At 39.3% G+C, this 24585-nt stretch overlaps 2 protein-coding genes across 5 annotated transcripts; both read right to left on the minus strand.

Moving 5' to 3' along the window:
- Nucleotides 1-4988: 4988 nt before the first annotated feature.
- stmn2a (stathmin 2a) lies at nucleotides 4989-12784 on the minus strand. Of its 2 annotated transcripts, none has more exons than XM_088999446.1 (5): nucleotides 12628-12784; nucleotides 7561-7656; nucleotides 7320-7492; nucleotides 7044-7235; nucleotides 4989-6159 (listed from the first exon to the last, which is right to left on the minus strand). In XM_088999446.1, the coding sequence occupies exons 1-5, from the start codon at nucleotides 12644-12646 to the stop codon at nucleotides 6100-6102; spliced, it is 540 nt and encodes a 179-aa protein (XP_088855572.1). In that variant the 5' UTR covers nucleotides 12647-12784; the 3' UTR covers nucleotides 4989-6099. The 2 variants fall into 2 exon arrangements, with proteins under 2 accessions (XP_088855572.1, XP_088855571.1); XM_088999445.1 differs by having other exon boundaries at nucleotides 7320-7495.
- Nucleotides 12785-14081: 1297 nt separating this feature from the next.
- On the minus strand, nucleotides 14082-24143 carry upp1 (uridine phosphorylase 1). Of its 3 annotated transcripts, XM_088998873.1 has the most exons (13): nucleotides 22984-23957; nucleotides 22675-22922; nucleotides 22539-22597; nucleotides 20473-20530; nucleotides 20267-20373; nucleotides 20126-20184; nucleotides 19015-19071; nucleotides 16900-17011; nucleotides 16657-16815; nucleotides 16457-16571; nucleotides 15168-15377; nucleotides 14509-14655; nucleotides 14082-14404 (listed from the first exon to the last, which is right to left on the minus strand). In XM_088998873.1, the coding sequence occupies exons 2-13, from the start codon at nucleotides 22835-22837 to the stop codon at nucleotides 14250-14252; spliced, it is 1401 nt and encodes a 466-aa protein (XP_088854999.1). In that variant the 5' UTR covers nucleotides 22838-22922; nucleotides 22984-23957; the 3' UTR covers nucleotides 14082-14249. The 3 variants fall into 3 exon arrangements, with proteins under 3 accessions (XP_088854999.1, XP_088855000.1, XP_088855002.1); XM_088998874.1 differs by lacking the exons at nucleotides 22675-22922; nucleotides 22984-23957 and adding an exon at nucleotides 24100-24143; XM_088998876.1 differs by lacking the exons at nucleotides 20473-20530; nucleotides 22539-22597; nucleotides 22675-22922; nucleotides 22984-23957 and having other exon boundaries at nucleotides 19015-19046; nucleotides 20267-20284.
- Between the last annotated feature and the right edge of the window lie 442 nt (nucleotides 24144-24585).

Genomic DNA, 24585 nt, shown 5'->3' on the forward strand with positions numbered 1-24585 from the left:
TATCGTGGTTTTAATAAAAATATGTCATTTATAAGCGCCTTTCAAAACTCTCATGGTCACTCTACAGTCACAGTAATAAGGATATCTAAGAGATAGCTAGCTAGATAGCTAGCGAGCCAGCTACATAGCTAATAGATAGCAAATAGCTAGCAAATAAAGTGCTCGCTAGGTAGCCAGATAACGTATGGATAGCGCAATATGGGTAAAGAAGAATTTGAAAGTAGATTTTTAGATTTGTATTTTAATATTGGACCCCTCTAATGAAGCATATTGTGAAAGCAAAATCTTAACAAATATCCTTTCAATATCGCCTATAACTGAAATAATAATGATACTAATTTTGTATCAGCAGGGGTAGTCAAACTTGAAAAATTAAAACCTGCAAAATATATGTATTAACATGATAAAATCATTCTAGTTATACGTATTATATCAAGATTCTTTAAATTATGATTTGATACATGATTTAACTGAGATGTGAATTCAAAATAGTTTACAGCATTAATATGTGTATGGAATCAGTTAAACTATTGAAAGATGTATTTAATATTATAAATTAGAATTATCCCATTAACTCAATCACTGCCATTCCCGATTTTATTCAGGAATTGAAAAGTGTGATGTGAAGCGCCATTCCTGAATTTGTTCTGGTTTTTCTTGCGGGGGTGCCGATAAAGTGCTGGTCAGACCTCTGGCAATGTTTTTTTTCCTTCCACTCGGGGGCAGCAATAGCCTTTCATCCATGTTAGTGGTTTTTTTTTACAGCTTCAGCTGTTGTTAAAGCGCTATATAAGTCAATTATGTATGTATTTTATCGTATTTTGTGCAGACTCCTCCATTTCAATCTCAGATAACTCCAAACCACTACAATTTAGGAATTAACTCTTTTTTTTCTATAGCAAATTGAGTGAAAATGACAAAAACGCTGACACTGGAGTGGACACATTTTTGCACATCATCAGGCAGTGAATGAGTTAATAGGAGAGAAAAAAAAAATTCTAAGTGAATGAAAACCCACACGTGCCTTACAATATCCCAAACAAGCGTCATTACTTTTGGAAAGCGCACACAACCCTTGGAACAGCTCAAGCATGCAGGTGTACCTAATAAAGTGTCTAGTCATTATCCGCAGGTGCACAATCACCCAAAAAAAAAACCATAAAATCTAATGAGACAGTAATGAGGTTCCATTTATGGACCGCAGCAACCATTCCTTCGCTTCATGCCAGGTAAGTAACCAAATCCAAGAGTATTGTTACCCTTCTGAATAGCCAGGAAATCATTAAGAGTCACAGGAAATCCTTTACAATGTTGCCCTGACCTCACTGTCTTGGGTTGGTCCAAATCGGAGACAATAGTGTGAACAGGATGCGAACATTGGAGGGAAGCGGTCACGACTTAAGGCAACACACGCATGGCAGCTGCGCCTCGAACTGCAGTGATTTTTTTTTAATCTTCTATTTGAATGTAATCTTTGAAGACAACTCGTTAAACTGACGCAAACTCCAACAACCCTAGACAATTCCATTTGTCACCAATGAAATTGTTTTTTTTCTTCTGAGATTTAAAGGACAACCGACGTCACTTTTTTGTTTCTTAACTGACATCAGAAAACACGTTTTATAGCATCTAAAATACCCAAAACACGCAGGCTGATGTTTTAGTCAAATGCAAAACACCAATAAAAATGGCTTAAAGCGTCCAAAATCTGCAAAAAAATTGAGCTGCGAATTGGGCATTATCAGAAAGTCCCGCCACCAGTTCGTAACGTCACCTCAAGACGAAAGTTCTTCTGCCAAACATTTATTACCCATAAGAAACCATTAAAAATGAGAATAATCCGTTCCCAGGTCCCAATAAAACATAATTTTCTACTAAATAAGCCTTAAAACTATTGATGTAGTTGCCTCTTGATGATATCTGAGTGAAGTTTCCCTGCTTTCTCGGCGATAATACCCTCACTCACAATGTCCCCTGCTAGCTGCTTTTCGTTAATCAAAATCAACACAAGTTTTTCAACCTCTTCTATTGCCTGAGAACATTTCTTAGACAACACAGAAATGCCCATAGCCACACGCAGCAATGGTCGACTTGGTGTACTGGTACTGGGACGCTAAGTCACACAAATGCACACCTTGTTCGTGTTTTTTGATGATCTCCTTCTTCTGCACGACCGTAATTTTCTTTTGTGTCCTCTTTGGCTGAACACTAGCCTGTGGTGGGGTTTTTTTCGGTCCCATAATAGCAAAAGTACTCCACTCGATAGCAAACCATATCTGCACTCAAAGGGGGGTGTGGAAAACTAATCCGCCAGCCACTGTGGCGCTGTTCGACCATGTGGTTTGGTGTTCATCCGCCAAACACTAGTCCGCCAGTCACCGTGGCGCTGTGTGATTTGGTATGTCCGCCGAAAACTAGTTTGTATGCCAAGATTATAGTCTTGCAAATTTAATGCTTGGTATGCGAAGAGTTCGTGAGCTAAAGCGTTCGTAAACTGAGGTATCGCTGTATGTACAATAGTAAGATATTTAGTAATATTAAGCATTTTTTTACCTGAAACTTAAAGGTGATGTCAAAATTCTCTATAATAATACACTCTACTCAAGAACCAGTAGTGAAAAGATAGTATTCTGATTAATATTGGGTTTGTACATCATGATTTAATGTGTAAATTACAACTGTTTTGAATCAATCTCTGGGAGACAGCCATTTTATTACCTTCTGTCAATTAAAAACAACCTCACAATGGTGGCTCAGGTAACAACCAATCATGGCTCAGTTTGTCAGTCACATGACCCAAATAACAAATCAGGTGCTTTCATCATACAACAAAAATAAAGGAATTTATCATGCTGTTCCATTATTTAGGGGCGGGGGGTTATAACATTCCCTGTTAGATTTATTTTTACGAACAAATTTGCTTTCGCCTATCATAAAAGGATGTTGTTCAAATAAGAAACTAGGCAGACTTACATTGTTCACCATATGCTGCGTCCCAATCACGAAGCTTCTAAATATGGTTCCTCTTGAGTAATCAAGGGGTTACGCAGTTATGAGAAAGTATCACCTGGGAAATTATCAATGATGATTAGATCATTTTTCCCGTTTGAAGTCGTATAGCCTCTGCGTTTGTCGAATTGTTTGCCTCCATTTGGAGGTGAGGGCATTAGTGTATCATAGTTCATTTAGTTAAGAGAAATCTTTTACTGCCTTCTACTGGTGGGTTACTGTACTGCATATAAATGCAAGCTTCATGGAAACTCCGGAAAATTTGTCACCGTGTGCAATGATTAAACGTTCCCTTACGGGGAAAGAAAATCAAAAACTGTCGGAAAATTCTGTGTTAAATAAAATATGTGGCACGTGAGTGATTAATTGAAATAAAAATGTACCAAATGTTTATTTCAGGAGCTTTTTTTAAATACAATTCTATATTGTACTTCTATATAATATCCATCCATCCATCCATCCATTTTCCAGACTGCGTTATCCTCATTGAGGTCATTACGTAGAATATATTGCAACTGTATTTTATGGTTTAATTACTTTTTCATGATTGCATTTTTATGTTTCATGCTCATTCGTTATTGTCTACAGAAGCTTTTTACTGTTGTTACTTTGTTTTTAAAATTAAGCTGTGATGCATCATGATCATCTTTGATGTTCATCAAATTGGCGCACAGCATCCCAGATGGTATAAGATTTAAATATGTCAAGTGGTGACAAAGCCAACCAGTTAAAATGACAAATTATATTTTGGTTGGAATGTTAAAAAGTTTTACATTATTCGTATTTTCGGATAAACATATTTATCACATTTTCTGTGTAGCTCTATCTCTTGTTTCTATTTATAGTTGTATTTTATTGATTGTATTCTATTTATAATTGTATTTTATTTATTGTTGTATTTATGCTTGTCTGTGACTGTAAAGTGTCCTTGAGAGCTTTGAAAAATGCTTGAAATAAAATGTATTATTAACATTATTATTATTATTATTATAATTATTATTATTATTATTATTTAATTGGCCTTCTGCTTATGACAGGGCAGTTATAAAAATATCTCTCCTGTAGAAGTACCGCAGATTATAAAATAATTGAAAATAGAATTTTATCATTGAGCAAAGATTACCACAAAAAATATTCTGAGGATCATACTCTTGTCTCTTAAAGGACAACCGACACTATTTTTTCATTTCCTAACTGACATCAGAAAAACGTTTTATAGCACGCAGGCTGATATTTTTAGTCAAATGCAAAACACCAATAAAAATGACTTAAAGTGTCCCAAAACTACTTCAAAATGACCTCGGAGATGCAGAGTTTCAGAAGGTCCCACCCCCTTGTTCATGACGTCACGCCAGGACGTCTTGCCTTGCTCTAGAATCAAAACAATGTCTTCAGATTCGGAGAAGATGCTTTCTTGTTACTCATCCAGTTATGACTATGATGCAAATAGTTCTGAAGAGGAAAGCATACATGTCTGCAATCGATTAAAGAAGTACTTCTGGATTATTTTGAGGTGTCTGGACTCCAATGTAGCGTCCCGGAAAATGCACAAAATGGCGCCCAAGCTCCGTTAGAAATGGGCTGATTTGTCTTCTGGAAATTTGTGTCAACTAGTATCAAATAGTAGTCCAGGTGCAACACACAACGATTCACCATCGCATTATTTATGTGTTTTCCTTCTAATTTCGCCATCAACACGAAGTTTTCAGACCAAACAAAGTACCCAAAATGCATTGTGTGTCGCTTTCTCGGTCAGGGGCGTTCCCTCCGTGACGTCACGTCAGGCATCGTCATCAACTCGAAAACAAGACTTCCTGAATATTCAGCGCGAGTCTTAAACCATAAAATATAGCTATATGCGGTGGAATCTTTGTAAAATACGCTCAGTAGAAGTCATTTCAAGTGATTTTACAAATTATGAAAAAGCATTGCTTGTCATTTAACTCTTGTCTCAACAAAGAATCTCATAAGACGGTGCCTTCCATGTTCACAGAACCCCAAATCTTTATTAAGCAAAGCCTTTTACAGAGAAATTTATGAAGTGCGGGGAGGAAAAAATCACAAGCAGCAGAAGTTGCAGGCAGATATCAGCGTTGCTGTATATTAAAAAGAGACTACTCGGTTTGTTGAATGTATACTATCGCAATCCTGCATCCTAAATTCAAGGCCAAATGCACCTCAACGCTGAGCTCCTATTCCCTCGCAGCCAAGTAAGCGCACACTTTTTTTTTCATTCATGTAATCAATCTTACAGTTTGAGAATGTTCACTGAATCGAGGTGCATGGTACTGATGTCAATACATTTGAATGATGGACTCAAGAAGTGAATTTATGGAAATCTGCATGGATTGAAACAGTTGCCACCTTTTTTTTTTCTTTTTAAAAAAGACATTCTTAATCATAATAAAGCACTAATTAAATAATCAGGTTATTTGAAAATGGACATTTTGTCAAATACATTCCAAGCGTGCGTGACAGGAAGATACAGGTGCCTATTTTGTCTGCTTTGTCTACCCTATGACCTCAGATACACCTTACATTCTTTACAAAGACACACAAAAAAAAACATCATCGTTGTTTTCATGACATTGTCGTCGTCACCAAAAATACATTGCAAACGTCAGTCTACATCCATCTCACAATTCACAAGAAGAGATTGGTGCCATCCAACAATAACAAAAATAAAAAAACATCACAGTGCATACACAGAAACCAATAGATAGCTTGCTATCTTACCAGATTGGATGGATGGATGGATGGATGGATGGATGGATGGATGGATGGATATAGGTAGGTAGGTAGATGAAATTAATATGTACACAATAAGACCGATCCCTCCTTAAAATTCAGAAATCCTTGCAGCCCTCGAGTGACGTCGATGTATGTCTTCAGCGGCGATACTGAAATGACTGATTAAATTGTTGAGTGTTGTGATGTAATGGTGAGGTCCTCCACCTGTCGGGCGCTCCATTATTGGACAGGGTCGGAGCAGGTTGAGGAAGTGGGGAATGGATGGATTGATGGATGGATTGATGGATGGATGGGTGGATAGAATGAAGAAAGATGGAAGTTGGAACTTTGGGGCGGCGTTCACGCTGTCAACACGTCCCTCATCTCTTTGTTTCTGCGCACCAACGCCGCGTGTCTCTCCTAGGAAATAGCATCACACAAACGTGCACACGGAAAGCTTAGTCATCGCTACAGCAGGTGGACACCAGCTTGTGACCTTTCTTGTGATTTTACATTACGTAGATTTCAGGGCGTTATGATCGAGCTATATAGCTCGCTATCTATCTGTCTCTAGCTATCTCTCGTTAGGTATCTATCTGTCTCTAGCCATCTAGCTGGCTAGATATCTATGTCTAGCTATCTATCTATCTCTAGCTATCCAGCTAGCTAGCTATCGCAATCTACCTAGCTATCTGGCGAGCTATCTAGTTCACTAAATAGCTCGCTAGATAGCTAGCTAGATATCTATCTAGCTATCTCTAGCTATCTAGCTATCTATCTAGCTAGCTCTAGCCATATGGCTAACTATCTAGCTATCTAGCTAACTAGCTCTAGCCATATGGCTAACTATCTAGCTCTAGCCATATGGCTAACTATCTAGCTATCTCTAGCCACATAGCTAACTATGCTAACTATCTCTCGCTATCTATCTATCTATCTATCTATCTATCTATCTATCTATCTATCTATCTATCTATCTATCTATCTATCTATCTATCTATCTATCTATCTATCTATCCATTTATCTCTAGCTAGCTAGCTATCTCTATTTATCTAGCTAGCTATCTAGCTAGCTAGCTATCTCTATCTAACTAGCTAGCTACCTAGCTATCTCTATCTATCCATCCATCTCTAGATAGCATGCTCGCTAGCTGATTGTGCCATTATTAAAAATATGACTTTTAGAATATTACAATTGTTTATGATTTTTATTTATTACCTAAGTAGTTTAGCTGCTATTTTATAAACCCCCCTCTGCAATGATATTTTAAGATCCATTGACAAATAATAGTAGTGCATATCACCTTCTCCTGGAAACGCTCCAGCTTGGCTGCCAGATGGGCGTCACGGTTTTCCTTGATCTGTTCCATCTTCATTTGGAGCTTCTCCTCAGCCATCTTACTAAAGTTATTGTTCTCTTCCAAGGCCTTGAACAGCACATCCCTCTCATGCTCTCGCTTTTCGGCCAAAGCCCTCAGCACCTGTGTTTCTTGGTACTAAAAATCATCAAAACACAAAGTCATTTGTAGCAAGGGGGGATTGAAAATGTTATATGTCTTCTGGAATGTCATCAAAGTCACCTTTCTTCGCTCTTCTGCTGCCTCCAGTTTCTTCTCAATGTCATCCAAGGAGATGTCCCTCTTTGGGGGAGACGCCAGGTTGTGGATGACATCTGATACTGGAGACAGGGGCTTGAGAATCACCTCAAACGACTGGCCGGAGGCTCGCTTGTTTATCGGCTTCACCTCAATATCTGCTGCAGGTCACATTCGCCTTGTCAGGATTATAAGAACAGAAATGGGTGGGTAATCAGTCCCTTACCTTCCAACTCATTCATGACGTTGTTACGCACTTCCGGGTAAAAGCAGGAGCAGATGAGCGAGAAGACGGAGAGTTCCTTCATCTTCTCCTTGTATGCTACGGGAGGAACATTATCCAGGTGAGTCAGCATAACAGGAAAACAACAATGTCATGATCCCTCAAAAGTGGACAGTCCAAATCCATAACAACCTTGTTAATAATTCATTGCATGCCATTATTCTTTGATTGTCGAAGGTTAAGCAATCGTTTGGATTTAATGCGGGAGCATAATGGAAACCCGGGCACTCACAACACGACCTGAGTACTAATACCAAGTATCAAAATCAGGCTGATAGCAGTCTCCTTTTAACTCATTCACTGCCAGGCGATGTGCAAAAATGTGTCCACTCCAGTGCCAGGGTTTTTGTCATTTTCACTGAAATTGCAGGACCCACTGAATATTGAGTTTTAAGACTATATAAACATTCAATGCAGCGTAAGAAACCTTAGATCAGGAGTGTCAAAGTCATTTTTTCCGCAGGTCATATTGTAATTATGGTTTCCTCTCAAGGGCCGTTATGAATTTGGGGAAGCCATTAGAATGTTTCATCTACTCCATCTATTACATATAGAGCGCACAACAAATAAATGAATAACTAGTTTTCAAATCTGAAGTCAAGAATAATGAGTGTTATTGTGGTTTAAATCCAAAAATATGAAAATTTGGTTAGGATTTTAGCAAGTATCATGGAATTTTACAGGTTTGATTTGCTTTCGCGGGCAGAAAAAAATGATGTGGCGGGCCGGATTTGGTCCCCGGGCCTTGACTTTGACACCTGTCGCTTAGACTTCATCAGTCTTCTTTCATCAGAAAAAAAACATTTAATTGCGAAGTAATATGCTTTTGGAGTGATCTGAGCTTGAAATGAAGGCGGCTGTACAAAAGGCAAAGGCAGCCACCCCGTGGCTGGTAAAAACATTGCCAGAGGTCTGACCAGCGCTTCACCCAGGAAGTGCTTAAGAATGAATGACTCTCTGTGTCTTTGTGTTGTCATGTTATTTGTTATTGATTTTTTTTTTGTTGTTCTTTTGACTTCAAGATGGCTCCGCCAGAGCGGCTGCCTTTCCAGCAGCTCCTGTATTTTGTTTTTCTACTTCCATTCCTGTCATAACTTTGCTGCTGTGAAATGTAAATTTCTCCACTGCGAGACTAATTTAATCGGTTGCAAACATGTATGCTTTCCTCTTCAGAACTATTTGAATCATATTCATAACTGGATGAGTAACAAGAAAGCATCTTCTTCGAATCTGAAGCCTTTGTTTTGATTCTAGAGCAAGGCAAGACGTCCTGGCGTGACGTCACGAACAAGGGGGCGGGACTATCTGAATCTCGCCATCTCCGAGGTCATTTTGAAGTAGTTTTGGGAAACTTTAAGTCATTTTTATTGGTGTTTTGCATTTGACAAAAATTATCAGCCTGTGTGTTTTGGGTATTTTAGATGCTATAAAACGTTTTTCTGATGTCAGTTAGGAGACAAAAAAATGGTGTCGGTTGTCCTTTAAGATTCAACCAATTCAGCGTGTAGAGATCCAAAGCCAACTGTCTTCAGCTCCGGTTTAAGCTGAAGAGGCTAAAAAAATGATTGGATAAATTCCAAAACAGTCTCAATATATTGTTCAATATCTTTTTAACAGGGCCAATCAAAGCATAGTGAAGACAATTTTCGGCACATCTCTTGAGTTGGATCTCATCCGATTTCCTTGCGGTCGAGCAGTAGCGTGATAAGGAAGCTGGCCATGTGTGTAAAGTGAATTTAGTTCCTGCATCCTCTGCACTCTCATCTGATGGGTTGGTCTGTCTTCACTTGCTTTTTTTTTTTTTTTTAAGGTTGGACAGTATGTGATGAGGTTGCCAAAATGTCGTCCTCCCTGCAGGGCTGGCTGGCTTCCCACCTCAAACGAATCCCTTCTGCTATTTGCTTTTTTTAATCTGGTTTGTTTGCATGTTTCAATTGTATTTTAATAATGATAATAGTAATAATATTACATTTCATTCATAAGCGGCATTCAAAACTCTCAAGGACAAAGCTGTATTTGGAAAAAAATAGTAAAATTAGCGCAATACGGGCACATTTTTAGAAGTCAAACTTAAAAACTAAAGAAAATTAAAATATCTCAAAAGCCTAATCTGGTAGAAAAAGATACACTTAGTAACGTAAATGTACAGTATACAGTACAGTGATACCTCGGTTTTCGACCATAATCTGTTTCAGAAACCTGTTCGAAAACAGATTTGTTCAAAAACCGAAACAGCACTTTCCATTAAAATCAATGTAAAAAGTCTTAATCCGTTCAAAGTCTAGAAAACAACTTTTTAACTATTTCATCACATAAACCGGATAAAAACTTAATAATAGAGCAGGTCATGTGTAAAATTCTATAAAAACTAACCTTTATTTTCACTAATTTTCTTTCTGCCACGGGGCGTGTTGGCACCTATCCCAGCTGTCTTTGGGCAAACACAGGGCACACTAACTTTTCAAACCATCCTCTGCTTGCTTTAAAATCATACTATTCAGGAGATCTTAACCAAATATGTCAGCATTTTCGCAAAAATAAAACAACGAAATTAATGCGTCGGTCACAATGAGACAATGAGGAAGACGTGACATAAAAGGAAGTGACGTATAAGGAAGCAGAGGGTAGTCGAGTGATGCATTCAGATGCACTCAGTTTGGTTGACAACCAAATTTCGGTTGTATACCGGGGCATAAAAAAAACGAAATGGGATGAGAACCGAGACGTTCGAAAATCGAGGTTTGACTGTATATCTGAATAGAAATTTTCTGGTGACTAGCATTATTTGAGTTAGAGACAGCAAACCATGTCCCAAGAGAGTATTTTATGAGGCTCGCCCACATATGCTCATAATACATTCGTTTAATTGCTGCATCATGTTTTTCCATTAATGTAGTATATGGCTCTATGGTGAACTGGGGCGGAAAAAACCAGAAATGGTCCCTGATCAGAAAAAAGATTGGCAATGATGTTTGATCATTTTAACTCATTTACTGACATTCACAAATTTATTCGGGAATTGAAAATATGACGTAGAGCGCTATTCCCGAATTTGTTCAGGTTTTGTTTTTCTTTAGGTGCCGATAAAGCGCTGGCCATGGCCTCTTGCAATGTTTTTTCCTTCCACAAGGGGCAACATTTCCCTTTTTTTCATGTTAGCGCTTTGTTCCAGGTTCAGCTGTTGTTAAAGCGCTATATAAACCAATATGTATTGTATTGCATTGTATTTTGGACATTCGCCCTAATTTCAAGCTCATATAACTTCAGTCATATCACCAATCACCACTAGATGGCATTGAGCGACGCATTGCACTTAACTCATGCGCTGCCATTTCCGAATTTATTCGGGAATTGAAAAGTGTGACCTGGAGCGGAGGGGCATTCCGGAATTTATTCGGGTTTTAGTTGTTCTTGAGGGGGGGTGCCGATAAAGCGCTGGTTAGACCTCTGGCAATGTTTTTCCCTTCCACGAGGGGGCAGCATTTGCCTTTTGTCCATGTTCGCGCTTTGTTACAGTTTCAGCTGTTATTATAATTGGATTGGATTTGCCTTTATTAGTCTCAGCGCCTTTCAAAACTCTCAAGGACCTTTACAGTCACGGGATAATATATGTTTTCTTTCTGCGTGTGAGCAGCGGCAGCCATTTGCGCCAGCATTCACTCAACCCGCCACTAATGTGAGTGTCAAAGTGCTATATTAATCAATAGGTATTGTGTTGTATTTTGTATAGCCACCCTCATTTCAAGCTCAGATAACTCCAGACCCATATAATTTAGGAATTAACTTTTTTTCTGATGAAAGAACAGAGTCTAAGATTTCTTACGTTGCATTAAATGTTTATGTAGTCCTAAAACTAAATATCCTGTGGGTCCTGGAATTTGTGTGACAATGACAAAAACCCTGACATTGGAGTAGACACATTTTTTGCACATTTGGCAGTGAATTAGTTAATTCTGTCACTCTACTTAATCAAAAAGAAAATGGCCTGTAATACAAAAGATCCATTTAGGATGACCATCCCATGCATTGTGTGGATAGCTAATAATGCCCCTTTAGCATAGCGCTTAACCCTGTTGGAAAGATGACTACATTATGAGCACGAGGAGATTAAAAAGAAGAAAATGAAGAATAAATCTAAGTTTTGATTGACACCCAGATATTCATTTGTCAAGCTCAATGTGTGTGGGTGTGTGGTTCTATTCACTGAATGAAAAATAAAGCAAAATCGGATCTAATATGAGTAAAACCGTTAAATACAACAATACAATGCAGTTTTCGTGTATAACTTAACCTTCCGAACAGTTGAACATTGCTGCTACATGTTCAAATGTGAAACAACACAAGTACACATAACAAAGGATGATGTATCCCCTCAATGTTTTTATATAAATAGAGTCATTTCCATTCAAAGATGATTATTGTAGAATGTATAAATATGTGTATATATATGTTTTTTTAAGTTGCAAGTATTAGTGGGCTAGCAATGACAAAGTGATAACGCCCTCTCAGGCCACAATAGTGGGCACCATCAGCATCTTGGGTGGGGTCCGTCTGCATTATGCTGCATATCGAGGCCGATAGAGTGATGGAGCGCGGATAGCTCAGTCAAATTCTTGCTAAATGTACTATTTATGATAATCATAAACAAACGAGAATAACAGACAAATGAATAATTACACATTTAATCTCGACGTGGGTATAAAACGGCTAATTGGATCATGCTTGCGTTGCACAACCACGGAGCTAATTTCACGAAATATCATCAGCGTAGTCAAAAACCGAAATCCACCATCTGTTCAAATATCACCGTGTATGTTCGCGTATCTTTTACTTATGATTCCAAAAGTGACGATTTGTTACAATATGCACAATCACTGGCTGAGAGACGGACGACATGCACGCCCGGCCCATTAGCGAACCATTGAAAATAAAAAATAAAAGTAAAAATACAGTAATCCCTATTCTTTTTCCTGTTTCTCAACGTGTGATGGAGAGGAAAAGGAGACTTACCGGTCGCTGTTTTGGCCATGGCTGCAAGGGGTTTGTGCGGAGAGGATGCGAATCTACTGCTTCTGTGCTGCGTTCAGGTGAATGACGAGAATGTTTAACCAAGGCTCGTCAGCGGCAGCGTCGGTGACAGGGGCGGATCGGGCGACGAAGAAGACACGCGCGCACACATACAGTGGAAGCTCGTGATGGGAATTCCGGCTCTTTTCAGAGAGCTGGTGGTTTTGGCCCGGCTCACTTAAAAGTTCTGGCTCTTTGGCTCTCAAATGGCTCCTCAGTTTTTTTTTGTTGCTTAAATTAACTACCAAAAAATCATGTAAAATTAAGTGAAAAGGGAATTACTCATGTGAAAAATACACTATATGAAATACAGTAAAGTCTCGTTATATCGATATCGGTTATATCGATACTATTTCTATGCACGCACGGAGAAAATTACATGCAAACAGGGTCGGATATATCGATAGTCCCGGTTATATCGATATTTTTTCGGACTCCCTTGAATATCGATATAACGAGACTTTACTGTATTTTTATTTATATGGCTTGATTTCTATGTGCACAGAGAGCATCCACAAACTTTTAATTTCCCTGTGATTAACTCAGGTCTGATGATCAGCTGTCACTACTTTGCTTTTCGTATTAATAATGCCATCATACCAATTAGTGAAAAACATAATTGAATAATAATAACAGCATCATGTCTTTGTCCACCTGTCAACCCCCCCTCCCCTCCTCACTGCTGCGTGTCTGTAATTCTCCCCTCCCTCCTCTGCCACGGATATTGACCGATCATGTGCGGCTTTAACCGAAGACCAGGGGCAGGGAATGGAGGACAAAAAAACCTCGGCTCCCATTTCCGGCTCCTTGTTCGGCTCTATTCTTTCACTTCAGAGATCCGGCTCCAAGAACCGACTCATTAGCAAACGCCACATCACTAGTGGAGGTAGCACCCATTGACCCAATGACACAAAGGCATACACGAAGATGGAATTCCAGAAAAATCCAATATTTTCATAATAATAATCATAATAATACATTTCATTTATAAGTGCCTTTCAAAACTCTCAAGGTCACTTAACAGTCACAGGAGAAGTCTGTGAACGGTCACTCAACCCGGAAGTAACTCAAATAGATAGAATACTAGCTAGCTAATAGATAGCTAATACCTAGCTAGCTAACATATAGCTAGTCAGCCAGATAGACAGCTAATAGATAGCAAATAGCTAGCTAGCTAGACAGCGGACGTCACGTCAGGAATCATCACCAACTCAAAAACAAGACTTCTTGAATATTCAGCGAGAGTCTTAAAATGTAAAATATAGCTATATGCGGTGGAATCTTTGTAAAATAAGCTCAGTAGAAGTCATTTGAAGTGATTTTACAAATTATGGACACAACTTGTCCGGCGGCGTCGGTTGTCCTTTAAATAAAAGGAAATCTGCACTATTCCATTTCTCAAAACAAGACACTGTACAACGATACTGAGGGAAAAAAAGCAATTATTCGCTTGATTGAAAGAACCAGCACAAAAAATGATTTAATCTAACACAATATTTATATTTCAATTTGAGGTGTCAGAATTCACAGACAACAATTGCAAAACATGTCATCTAAAAAAAAGGTTACTTCTGAATTGCTTTTTGTGCCTTGAGCTGCTTCTTAATGTAATGCCCCACAAGAATCTGAGGTCGCTGCTCATAGCTGTGGAGAATATCATGAGAGATGGTCACCTGGTCTCCCTTCAAACGATCCACGAAAGTAGCGCAAACCACGGCCGCTTTCATGTTGGGGGGGGGGGGGGGGGGAGGAAAGGTCTGACGTTTACACACAAAAAATGAAAAATGATGTCACCCGGATAATTTTGCTGATGTCATTCCTCACCTCGCAGCCCGCTCAGTTTGCACATGGAGGCAAAAGCGGCTGACTCCATTTCAATATTGCAGACACCCGCTTCTTTGGCTTTGGTCAAGTATTGGTGCTTATCTTCCTCCGTGTAGAAGCAGAACGCTCCGTCTAGACGGCCTTGACCTACACGACACAACAAAATGGTTACTTTTGCCTTGGAACCAGTCTGTTAAGAAAAACAAAGCCCACAGTCGTAATATTTTTCTCATAATATTCCTGCGACAACCATAAACCGGTGATCGGAGTGGATTGGATTAGCCTTTACTAGTCTCGCAGTGGAGAAATTTATACGTCATGGCAGCAAAGTGATGAAAGAAAGAGGAAAGGAAAAGGAGAAGTAGAAAAACAAAACACAGGAGCTGCTGTATAGGCGGCCACTCTTGCGGCGCCATCTTGAAGTAAAAAAATGGACAGTCTGCGGCTGGATGGGTGCATGGCTTGAGGAGCCCGCGATCAGAAGAAAGGAGCGTCAGCGCACAGTGCCGATGCATATGTGGAACTGTCGCGGCTTGGAATCGAAGCGGATTTACGTGGGACTCTCTCTTTTTTGTCAATGGATGCTACAGCTTCGTGTTTGCTTTCAACATTTAGCTTGAAGTTCGACGTGCACATTCCACACAACGGGTGCAGCAGACCTTCATAGAAATCCAGCGTGCACAAGGTGTCGCCCATCACCGTGGTGAACTGGCCCAGCTCTTTACTACACAGAAGCAGCTCCTGGGCCAGGCCGTAGTCCAGGTCGGTGTCGCGGACCACCAACCGCCCCAAGATCAGCTGCTCAAATCTGGGTGCCAATGCGCCATTTACAGCCTCTTTGGTCACGACGACAGTACCGGGCTCAAGCCCTAAAAAAAATAAAAAATAAAATAAAAACAAGAATTAAAATGACAAGAGTGAAATACAGAAAAATACATGTGCCAAATACAAGTTTGTTTAACTCATTCACTGCCATTCCCAAATTTATTCGGGAATTGATAATATGACATGGAGCACCATTCCTAAATTTGTTCGGGTTTTGTTTTTTTTCTTGCGGGGGAATGCCGATAAAGCGCTGGTCAGCCCTCTGGCAATGTTTTTCCCTTCCACGAGGGGGTCCTTTTGTCCTTGTTCGGGCTTTGTTACAACTTCAGCTGTTGTTACAGCACTATATAAATCAATATGTATACAGTGTATTGTATTTTGTACAGCCACCCCCATTTCAAGCTCAGATAACTCCAGACCCATATCACTTAGGAATTAACTCTTTTTCTCTGATGAAAAAAGAGACTCTGAGGTTTCTTACTCTGCATTGAATGTTTATGTAGTCCTAAAGCTCAATATTCTGTGGGTCCTTTGATTTGAGTGAAAATGACCAAACCCCTGGCACTGGACTGTACACATTTTTGCACATTGTCTGGCAGTAAATGAGTTAATAACATTCACTGCCATCCCCAAATTTATTTGGGAATGGAAAATATAACGTAGAGCGCCATTTCCGAATGTGTTCGTTTTTTTTTTCTTCATGTTTGGGTGCCGATAAAGCACTGGCCAGACCTCTGGCAATGTCCACGAGGGGGTAGCATTTGCTTTTTGTCCATGTCAAGGCTTTGTTACAACTTCAACTGTTGTTACATCGCGATATAAATCAACATGTATTGTATTTTGTACAACCACCCTCATTTCAATCTCAGATAATTCCAGACCCATATAATTTCGGAAAAAAAAACTTTTTTTCTGATGAAAGAAGGGAGTTCAAGGGTTCTTTAACTGCATTGAATGTTTATTTCGTCCTAAAACTCGATATTCTATGGGTCCTGCAATTTCAGTGAACATGACAAAAACCCTGGCACTGGAGTGGACACATTTTTGCACATCGTCTAGCAGTGAATGAGTTAAATATGCACATCTATCAATAAGACATATGCGGTATTATTAACAAACTTACCTAGCCCACCTGATGTTCCAATGCGTATGATTGTAACATCCGTGCAACGTGCATGGTGGAGGAGCTTTATCAGCTCATGCAACATTAATGATATGGATGGGATTCCAATTCCATGCTGCAAAACACAGTCAATGATATCGCAATACTTTTCATAACATTGCACTCTTGAATATAAATATGGTTAGTTATTTTTGACTTACACTAACAGAGAGCACGGAACCAATTTTGTACATGGCAAAGCGGTCGGTTCCAGCACAAATATTAGGGTAGTTTGATTTGGGGTCTTGGATTCCAAGCTCTTCAGCAATGTACTCAATGAACTCTTTCATGCGCCAAACGCTGCCTCCAACACACACAAACTGGAGGAGAACACACAAGAACGATTCAAATATTGGCAGAAGTTGTTTTGTTTTATTTTTTGTTTAAAAAAATGAAAGTCTCACTTTGACATCCCCAAACAGAGCAGGAAGGTTGTGTGTTGCTGTTCCCAGACTCAAGTGGTACAAGATGTCATCTTTCAGCCCACGGAGGTGAGGGTTGTGTACGCTTACAGCCCTTGAACAATGTGTTACAGCTCTTAACATTCAAAGAAGAAATTCAACGAAAAATCAAAGAGGTCCAAGATGGCGCCCGAGTAGGCAGCCACCTTGGCTCAAAAAAGCATGCGCTCTGATCAGCCATGCTTTCTTTTGTTGTTTTTGTGTTCTCTCTCGTCACTTAGTTGTTGTGCGTCATGTGGAACCGATACAAATTGTTTTTCTGCATTTTTAGCCACAACGTTCATCGATGAGGAGAGACTGCTGAGCGGTTGCACCTTTTTGACAGCACTGGTTTTGATTTGGAAGGAATATAAGTGCCATTTGACTGTCAGCGCTGGAGAGCTCTGGAGCGATTGTGTTTTTTTGGCCTGCAATGGGCTGCATTTTCACAACCCTGCTTTGTTCAGCGGAAAGGTCTGTGCTCGCGATGAGAAGAAACGAGCGTCATTGCAGAGCACCGATGCGTATGTGGAACTGTCGCGGCTTGGAATTGAAGCGGATTTATGTGGGACAGTAGACGTGAGACAATCTCTTTTTATCAATGGATTCTACAGCGTCATGGTCAGCTTGTAGCAGATGTGCACGTTCCACCATGACGTCCCTGATCCACTGGCGGTCTTCGGTCTACACTTTCATCTAGAACTGCTTCATACAACAAAGATGGTGCACAAATGCTTAAGATTGAATGACTGTCTGTGTTTTTTGTGTTGTCACATTATTTGTTTTTGTTTTTCTTCAAGATGGGGCCTCAAGAGTGAATACCTTTACAACAAGTCCTGTATTTTGTTTTTCTACTTCTTCCTTTCCTCTTTCTTTCATCACTTTCATCACTTTGCTGCTGTGAAATGTAAATTTCTCCACTATGAGACTAATAAAGGCTAATCCAATCCAATTAATTCATCTCTCTTAGGAGATAGTCCAAACAGAATATGGACTAACGGCTTTCTTTTTTTAGAGTTTTTGTGCTAAATTAATAAAACAATGTGACACTTGCATTCCACAAAAAGTGCCTTTCATTAGGTATCGTTTGTTATTTTCATTAGATATCCTAATACACACATTACATATAAATTTAAAGGACAACCGACATCATTTTTTTGTTTCCTAACTGACATCAGAAAAACGTTTTATAGCATCTAAAATACCCAAAACACACAGTGTGATATTGTTAGTCAAATGCAAAAATCACCAATAAAAATGACTTAAAGTGTCCAAAATCTGCAAAAAATGAACCCGGAAGTGGCCAGTTACAGAAGGTCCCGCCCCCTTGTTCGTGGTGTCACACCAAGACGTCTTGCCTTGCTCGAGAATCAAAACAATGGTTTCAGATTCGGAGAAGATGCTTTCTTGTTACTCATCCAGTTATGAATATGATTCAAATAGTTCTGAAGAGGAAAGCATACATGTTTGCAACCGATTAAAGAATTTATTCCCTGTTATTTTGAGGTATCTGTGGGGGGGGGGGGGGGGGGGGGGGGTAGCACCCAAAACAGGCAGAAGATGGGGACAAAGTCCGTGGAAACGGGCTGATTAGTTCCTTTGAATTTTTGTCAGCGAATATCAAATAGATGCTCGGTGCAACACACCAAGATTCACCATCACGTTATTTATGTGTTTTCGCCATCAACACGGATCAACACGAAGTTTTCAGACCAAACAAAGTACCGCAAAATGCATTGACGTGAATGAAAGGACTACTACAATGTGTACTTTCCCGGTCAGGGGCATTCCTTCAGTGACGTGACGACTCGTCACCAACTCAAAAGCAAGACTTCCTGAATATTCAGCGCAAGTCTCAAACCGTAAAAAATAGCTATATGCGGTGGAATCTCTGTAAAATACGGTCAGTAGAAGTCATTTGAAGAGATTTTACAAATTATGGACACAATTTGTCCGGAGGCGTAGGTTGTCCTTTAAGTTACCCGGGGATTAACACTAACAAACAACAAATCTCTCAAAAACTTTTAAAACATTGGAAAATAATAATTGATTCGACAAAATAAAGAGGGGAAATCATACCTGCTCTTTTCCTTGTTCTTCGAGTCCATCCTCTGTGTGGGGAAAATCACTAAATTACTAAAATCAAAACAAAAGACAAAGTTAAAGCTGTAGTTCTTAAACGAACCCTTTCAGATCCACAGAGCAGTGTGAGAAGGTAGTGACACTAAAGATATAAAGGCAAACTTTCAAAGCAAAGCTGGATACCATTTTTTGCTTTTCCCCATTCAAAACGAGGTCAACCGAACGCACCGTGAACCCGGATGCTCAACTGGGAAAGTTGGAGAAGGTTCGCAACCTCTGACCTGACCTCCACTTTCTACTGCATTCCTCACCCCACACGTTCTAGAGATAATTTAGAATGAAGGTATATAAAAAGCATCATAAACTCTACTTGGTTTTAAGTTTGACAGGTGAGTTGTTGTGAGCATCCGGTGTTAATCGTGTTTGTTTTGCTTGCTCACTTTCCTCTGAATTGTCAAAGATTAACGAGGTTAAAGTTTTCTTTATTTTTATTTTTTTTGAGGGAAGGGATAGCAAGAGAGAGAAAGGGCGAGAGATAGAGGACGAGAGAGGGAGATAGATATAGAGAGATAGAGACGGAGATATAGATTGAGAGGTGAGGTGGAGAGAGAGACGGAGAGGTGGAGAGAGGGACGGAGAGAGAGATGGAGAGAGCTAGCTAGATAGCGAGATAGCTAGCTAGATAGAGACCATGGAAGAGAAAAAATGAGCGGGAGATAGAGAGATGAAAAGAAAGAGAGAGAGAAAGACTGACAAAGTAGGATGAAATAAGAGACTTGGATAAAAGAGAGAGAGGGAGAGGGGAACAGAGATAAAAAAAAAAACGAGAGAGGGAGCAAGAGAGAGAGAGAGAAATTTGAAAATGGCCTGGACTAACCAACCCTTGGACGATACAAGAAAATTTACATTGTTTTCAACAAAATCTGTTATTGCAGATTGAAATTGTTCTTTCAAATTTCAACAACAACCAAAGAGTCCAGATGGTTCAAAAGTGAGCAATTATGTTGGCACAAAAATTTCAGGATGCTGCTGGGATTTTTTTTTTAATGAAAAGAAGATGAGAATACTGAATAAATAAATGAATAGGCAAATAAATAAAAACACTCACACATCCTCTTCTCCATTCCTCCAACTGCTTTTATTTACTGTCAGAAAACTTGGAACTGTCTGTTGAAACAATTATCATCAATTACATTATTCTATGGCGACAGAATGCTTTTGAACGGACACTTTTGTCTAGTGGACTTACTGCTTTGGATAAGACGAACGGATAGTCTGGTAAAAATTCCGGCCTTTCCTTGGCTGCAGAACAACTCGCAAGACCAATTAAAAAATCGTGAGAGTAAGACAATCTCTCTGTAACGAAATATTAGGGAGGCAGTGAAGAAAAAAACATTTCAGTCATGGCTACCCTTGGCTCAAATCAGTAAAACAAACAAATATTATGGATGTTACTTTTTTTCTGGTCTTGGGGATTGACCATCTCGACAAACTGCTCAACTGTAATATTTTCCTGTGAAACACACAAGAGTATTACAATCAAGTTTCATTAAATATCAGGGTTAACGTTTTTAGAAAATGAAGTAAATTAACACAATGGTGTCAAAGGTAAGGCCCAGGGGCCAAATATGGCCCACCACATTCTTTTATTCGGGCCGCGAAAGCAAATCAAACTCGTGAAATTCCATGATGCTTGCTAAAGTCCGAATCAAAACTTCAAATTGTCTCATGCAAATAACAAAGTCATTCTTTTTGTACTTAAAATTTGAAAAAGAGTTATTCGCCATTCCCGAATTTGTTCGGGTTTTGTTTTTTCTTGCACGGTGTGCCGATAAAAGAGCTGGTCATACCTCTGGCAATGTTTTTTCCTTTCTACAAGGGGGCAGCATTTGCCTTTTGTACAGTCGCCACCATTTCAAGCTCAGATAACGCCAGACCCATATAACTTAGTAATTAACTATTTTTTTCTGATGAAAGAAGAGAGTCTACAATTTCTTTCGCTGAAATTAATATTCGTATAATCCTAAAACTCAATATTCTGTGGGCCTTGCAATTCAAGTGACAATGACAAAAATCCTGGCACCGGAGTGGACACATTTTTGCACATTGTCTGGCAGTGAATGAGTTAATCAAGGTGCACAAATGCTGCTTTGGGCTAATTTCTTTTGCACTCACATCCATCGTTCACGCACACTTAAAGAAAATGTTTCAAAACCTTACAGTTACAATAGTTTTCTAAGATTTTTTTTTACTCATTCACTGCCATTCCCGAATTTGTTCGGAGTTTATTTTTTTGTTTTTTTTTGCAGCATTTCCCTTTTTTCCATGTTAGTGCTTTGTTCCAGCTTCTGCTGTTGTTAAAGCGCTATATAAACCAATATATAGCGATACCTTGGCTTACGAACTTAATTGATTCCCAGACAGTGTGTAAGGCGAAAAGTGCGTATCCCAAAAAAATAATTTCCCATAGGGAACCATTAAAATGAGAATAATGCGTTGACAGGTCCCCATAAAACAATTTTCTACTTTCGAATTTTCTAAGCCTTAAAACTACACACAATATACCTTATTTTATGTATAATAAATGTGCTGTGGTATTATAATTAAAGAAATAAACTGTACTTTATAATAAAGTCATTTTATTTACCTTTGTGATGGTTGTTGATGGCTTGATGGAATGGAGTGGCTGGTTTCATCAGCATTAAACACTTGATGAGGAACGTAGCCTTCTTTCACCATCTTGAGGAATGATCCCTTGTAGGTGCTTTCTTTGCGATAATTTTACCTTTTTCCTCATCAATTGTGTTCTGTTTAGCTGGGTTGATAGCTTTTTGTATCAAGTGTACAGATGGCTTGTGCGGGTTATTTGTGGAGCCTGATTGATGGGATATTATAACCTTCCAGTCTACACTCTGCTTTTGAACGATCAAAGTTGAAACGAATCAATATTTCACCGTTTTCTCCATTTTCTCACCATTTCACTTTTTTTTGTTTCAAGCCCTGTCGTCTCCCTTTCGTATGTGTCTTCTCACTCTCTCTCTGTCGGCTGCCTGTCTCTTTAATGTTAACCCCTCCCCTCACTGCTGCGTTCTTGACCAATCATGTGGCTTTAACCGAAGATGGCATTTTGTTTTTCGGAGAACGGCCTCACTCTCTCTCTGTCTGTCTGTAACCCCCACCCCCTCACTGCTTCGTTCTTGACCAATCACGTGGATTTAACCAAAGACTGTGGGTGGGGAATCGAGGACAAAACACCATTTTCTTGTTATGAGAACGTGCTCGTTCGCGACCAACACATCCCTCATTGTGGCAGCTCCGTGTGTAACCCGAAAAATAGTTAGTATGCCTAAAACCCAACATTCTGTGGGTCCTCAAATTCAAGTGACAATGACAAAATCGCTGGCACTGGAGTGGACACATCTTTGCACGTCTTGCAGTGAATGACTTAATTATTTGAATGTGATCAAATCTGAGGGTGACTGACATTGTGGCGGATCGTGCAATCCCGAAACATTTCTTACCTTTTCATCCACAATGTCAATCAATGCCTGCGCACACGAAGGAGCATTCGCAGTGGTTTCTAAAATGGACAAAAAGATTCCGTGTGAATTAGGAGTGGGTGATTAACGCCATATGATTACACGCATGGATGCACACCAGGATCTTTACTGGTGTGTGTTTGGCCAGTTGAGTCACCGCTGCCAACAGGAAGGAGGCGGCGCAGCGGTCTTGCAGGCATCAGAAGCGTCTGGGGAATTCGCCGCCTTGGTAGCTTCATTATGCTCGCAGTCGGGTTCAAATGTGCTTTTAGATTTTTCATCACAATGGTTTATGTGACATTTCTCAAAGCTGACATTCTTTGTGTATGCAGTTGGTTTGACAGTGAGGATCAGCAGCATCTGTTGCTTGGATTTAATTTGTATTAATGTGTATTCGATTCAAACACATTGATTTATACATCCATACCCATGGATTGCTGTGAACTGAGGCATATTGCAGCTGACGTTGCTTTGAGGAAAAGGCAGGGTACACCACGGCCTGGTCACCAGCGGGTTAGGGACTTGATACAGTACTTGTTACACTTTGAAAAGTAAAATGGGGATTAAAGGTATTTGTTTTCTTTATTTGTATTGTTTCAAGGACAGGGATTTTTACTTTACAAGAAAAAAATGTAAATTGCTTGAAAATAAGTCAACTGGAAGCCTACGAAAAAAAAGATATCGCAAATGCCTGAACTTGATTTGAACGAGTATATATTGATGTCATATTAAGCTTGGCTCGACTTACTGAATTCTTGTGATGAACACAATTTATATCCCAATTTAGAACTCCCTAAATCCCACTTATGTGCTTCAGGGCAAACTGGGTATTAAACAAAACGTCGACGTTCTTGAAACAATATAGACTTTGACGAAAATGTTCAAAAATAACACCAACTAATTGGAATTAGCATTTTCACCAAACACCGTTCCCTGTCGTTTATTTACGATATAACTGCCTTGCAAAGTGGTTTCCTCTTGAATTTAAGTATTTGCATAGCCTGTATAATTCGATGTTATGACTTTAAACAGGTATTGAGAATGCTAAACGATGGCCAAGCTACAATTTATTTTCTCGAAAAGTTAACCCCTTATCTACTGGAAGCAAAATAGTTTTGCAGTCACATTTACGAAGGGAAAGAGAATATACTCGGTGGCCGTGTTCAATACGGTTAAACATTCCATGTAGAAAAGCACTTTACGGTCGTTTAGTTTAAGATGTAACCACTCTGTACAAAATAAACGTGTTGCCCCTCTTTAACTGAATCGTTCTTGTGTAAAGTGCGTGTCCACAGAAGAAAACTATTTTAACCTTCCACAAGTTTGCGTTTACTGACAAAATTGTATACTATATATTTAGATCAAAATTCTTACTTTTAATAAGGAACAAACATTTACGGTCTTAATTGATGGCATTACTCTGGTCTTCAAATACATCGGAGCGATTAAAAAGTTGACGTAAACCTTTATCTGAGGTTTTTGTCCGGGTCCACAAACTTTGCTTTGTATTTAAACTTAATAAAATGTGGATAACTTCATTCACCTGCAGTTGGGACTTGAGCCGTTCATCAATTAGTCGACTTTCACCTGGCCCGGAAATACGTGGTAACATAAATCCGGTCAAATCCGGTATGGTTTCAAAATAACGGCCTTTACATTTTCAAAGTAAAGCAATGTTGTGAACGAAGCGTCCCATGCTTTGTTCTATACATAAAGCTTACATGTATTTGATATAATTCAAAAAAACTATCGCCTATTAGAAGTAAAATATTAAGCCCCTTAAATTTTCCGTCAACTCTTAAAAAACTCCATCAATGATAGAAAAGTAGGTTAAGGTAACCTCCACAGAAATATAAAAGATGTAAATGTTTATAATCTTGTTCACCTTAGATTTCGTTACAAAGGATTTCATTTGTCATTATAAATACTCCCGAGTCCTCACAAATGATATGGAATTTTGTTTGCCTCGGGCCTGCAAATCAAGTTAATTGGTCGGGCTCGGGTCAGGCTGGATTTTTTTTGGGGCCCA

This window comes from Hippocampus bargibanti, linkage group LG06, assembly GCF_051943395.1.
Source record: "Hippocampus bargibanti isolate YZ-2025 linkage group LG06, ASM5194339v1, whole genome shotgun sequence".
In the NCBI taxonomy this organism is placed as follows: domain Eukaryota; kingdom Metazoa; phylum Chordata; class Actinopteri; order Syngnathiformes; family Syngnathidae; genus Hippocampus; species Hippocampus bargibanti.

Bases quoted from the DNA above. Each gene is read 5' to 3' on its own strand.
- stmn2a (XM_088999445.1), bottom strand. The intron at 7,496-7,560 runs GTAAGGGACTGA...TGTGACCTGCAG, and splicing joins CGTCATGAATGAGTTGGAAG to CAGATATTGAGGTGAAGCCG. The intron at 7,236-7,319 runs GTGACTTTGATG...GATGATTTTTAG, and splicing joins CAGCAGAAGAGCGAAGAAAG to TACCAAGAAACACAGGTGCT.
- upp1 (XM_088998873.1), bottom strand. From the start codon at position 22,837: ATGAAAAATCTAAAAGCACATTTGAACCCGACTGCGAGCATAATGAAG. The intron at 16,572-16,656 runs GTAAGTCAAAAA...TGTGTTTTGCAG, and splicing joins GTTCCGTGCTCTCTGTTAGT to CATGGAATTGGAATCCCATC. The intron at 14,405-14,508 runs GTGAGGAATGAC...CCAACATGAAAG, and splicing joins CAAACTGAGCGGGCTGCGAG to CGGCCGTGGTTTGCGCTACT.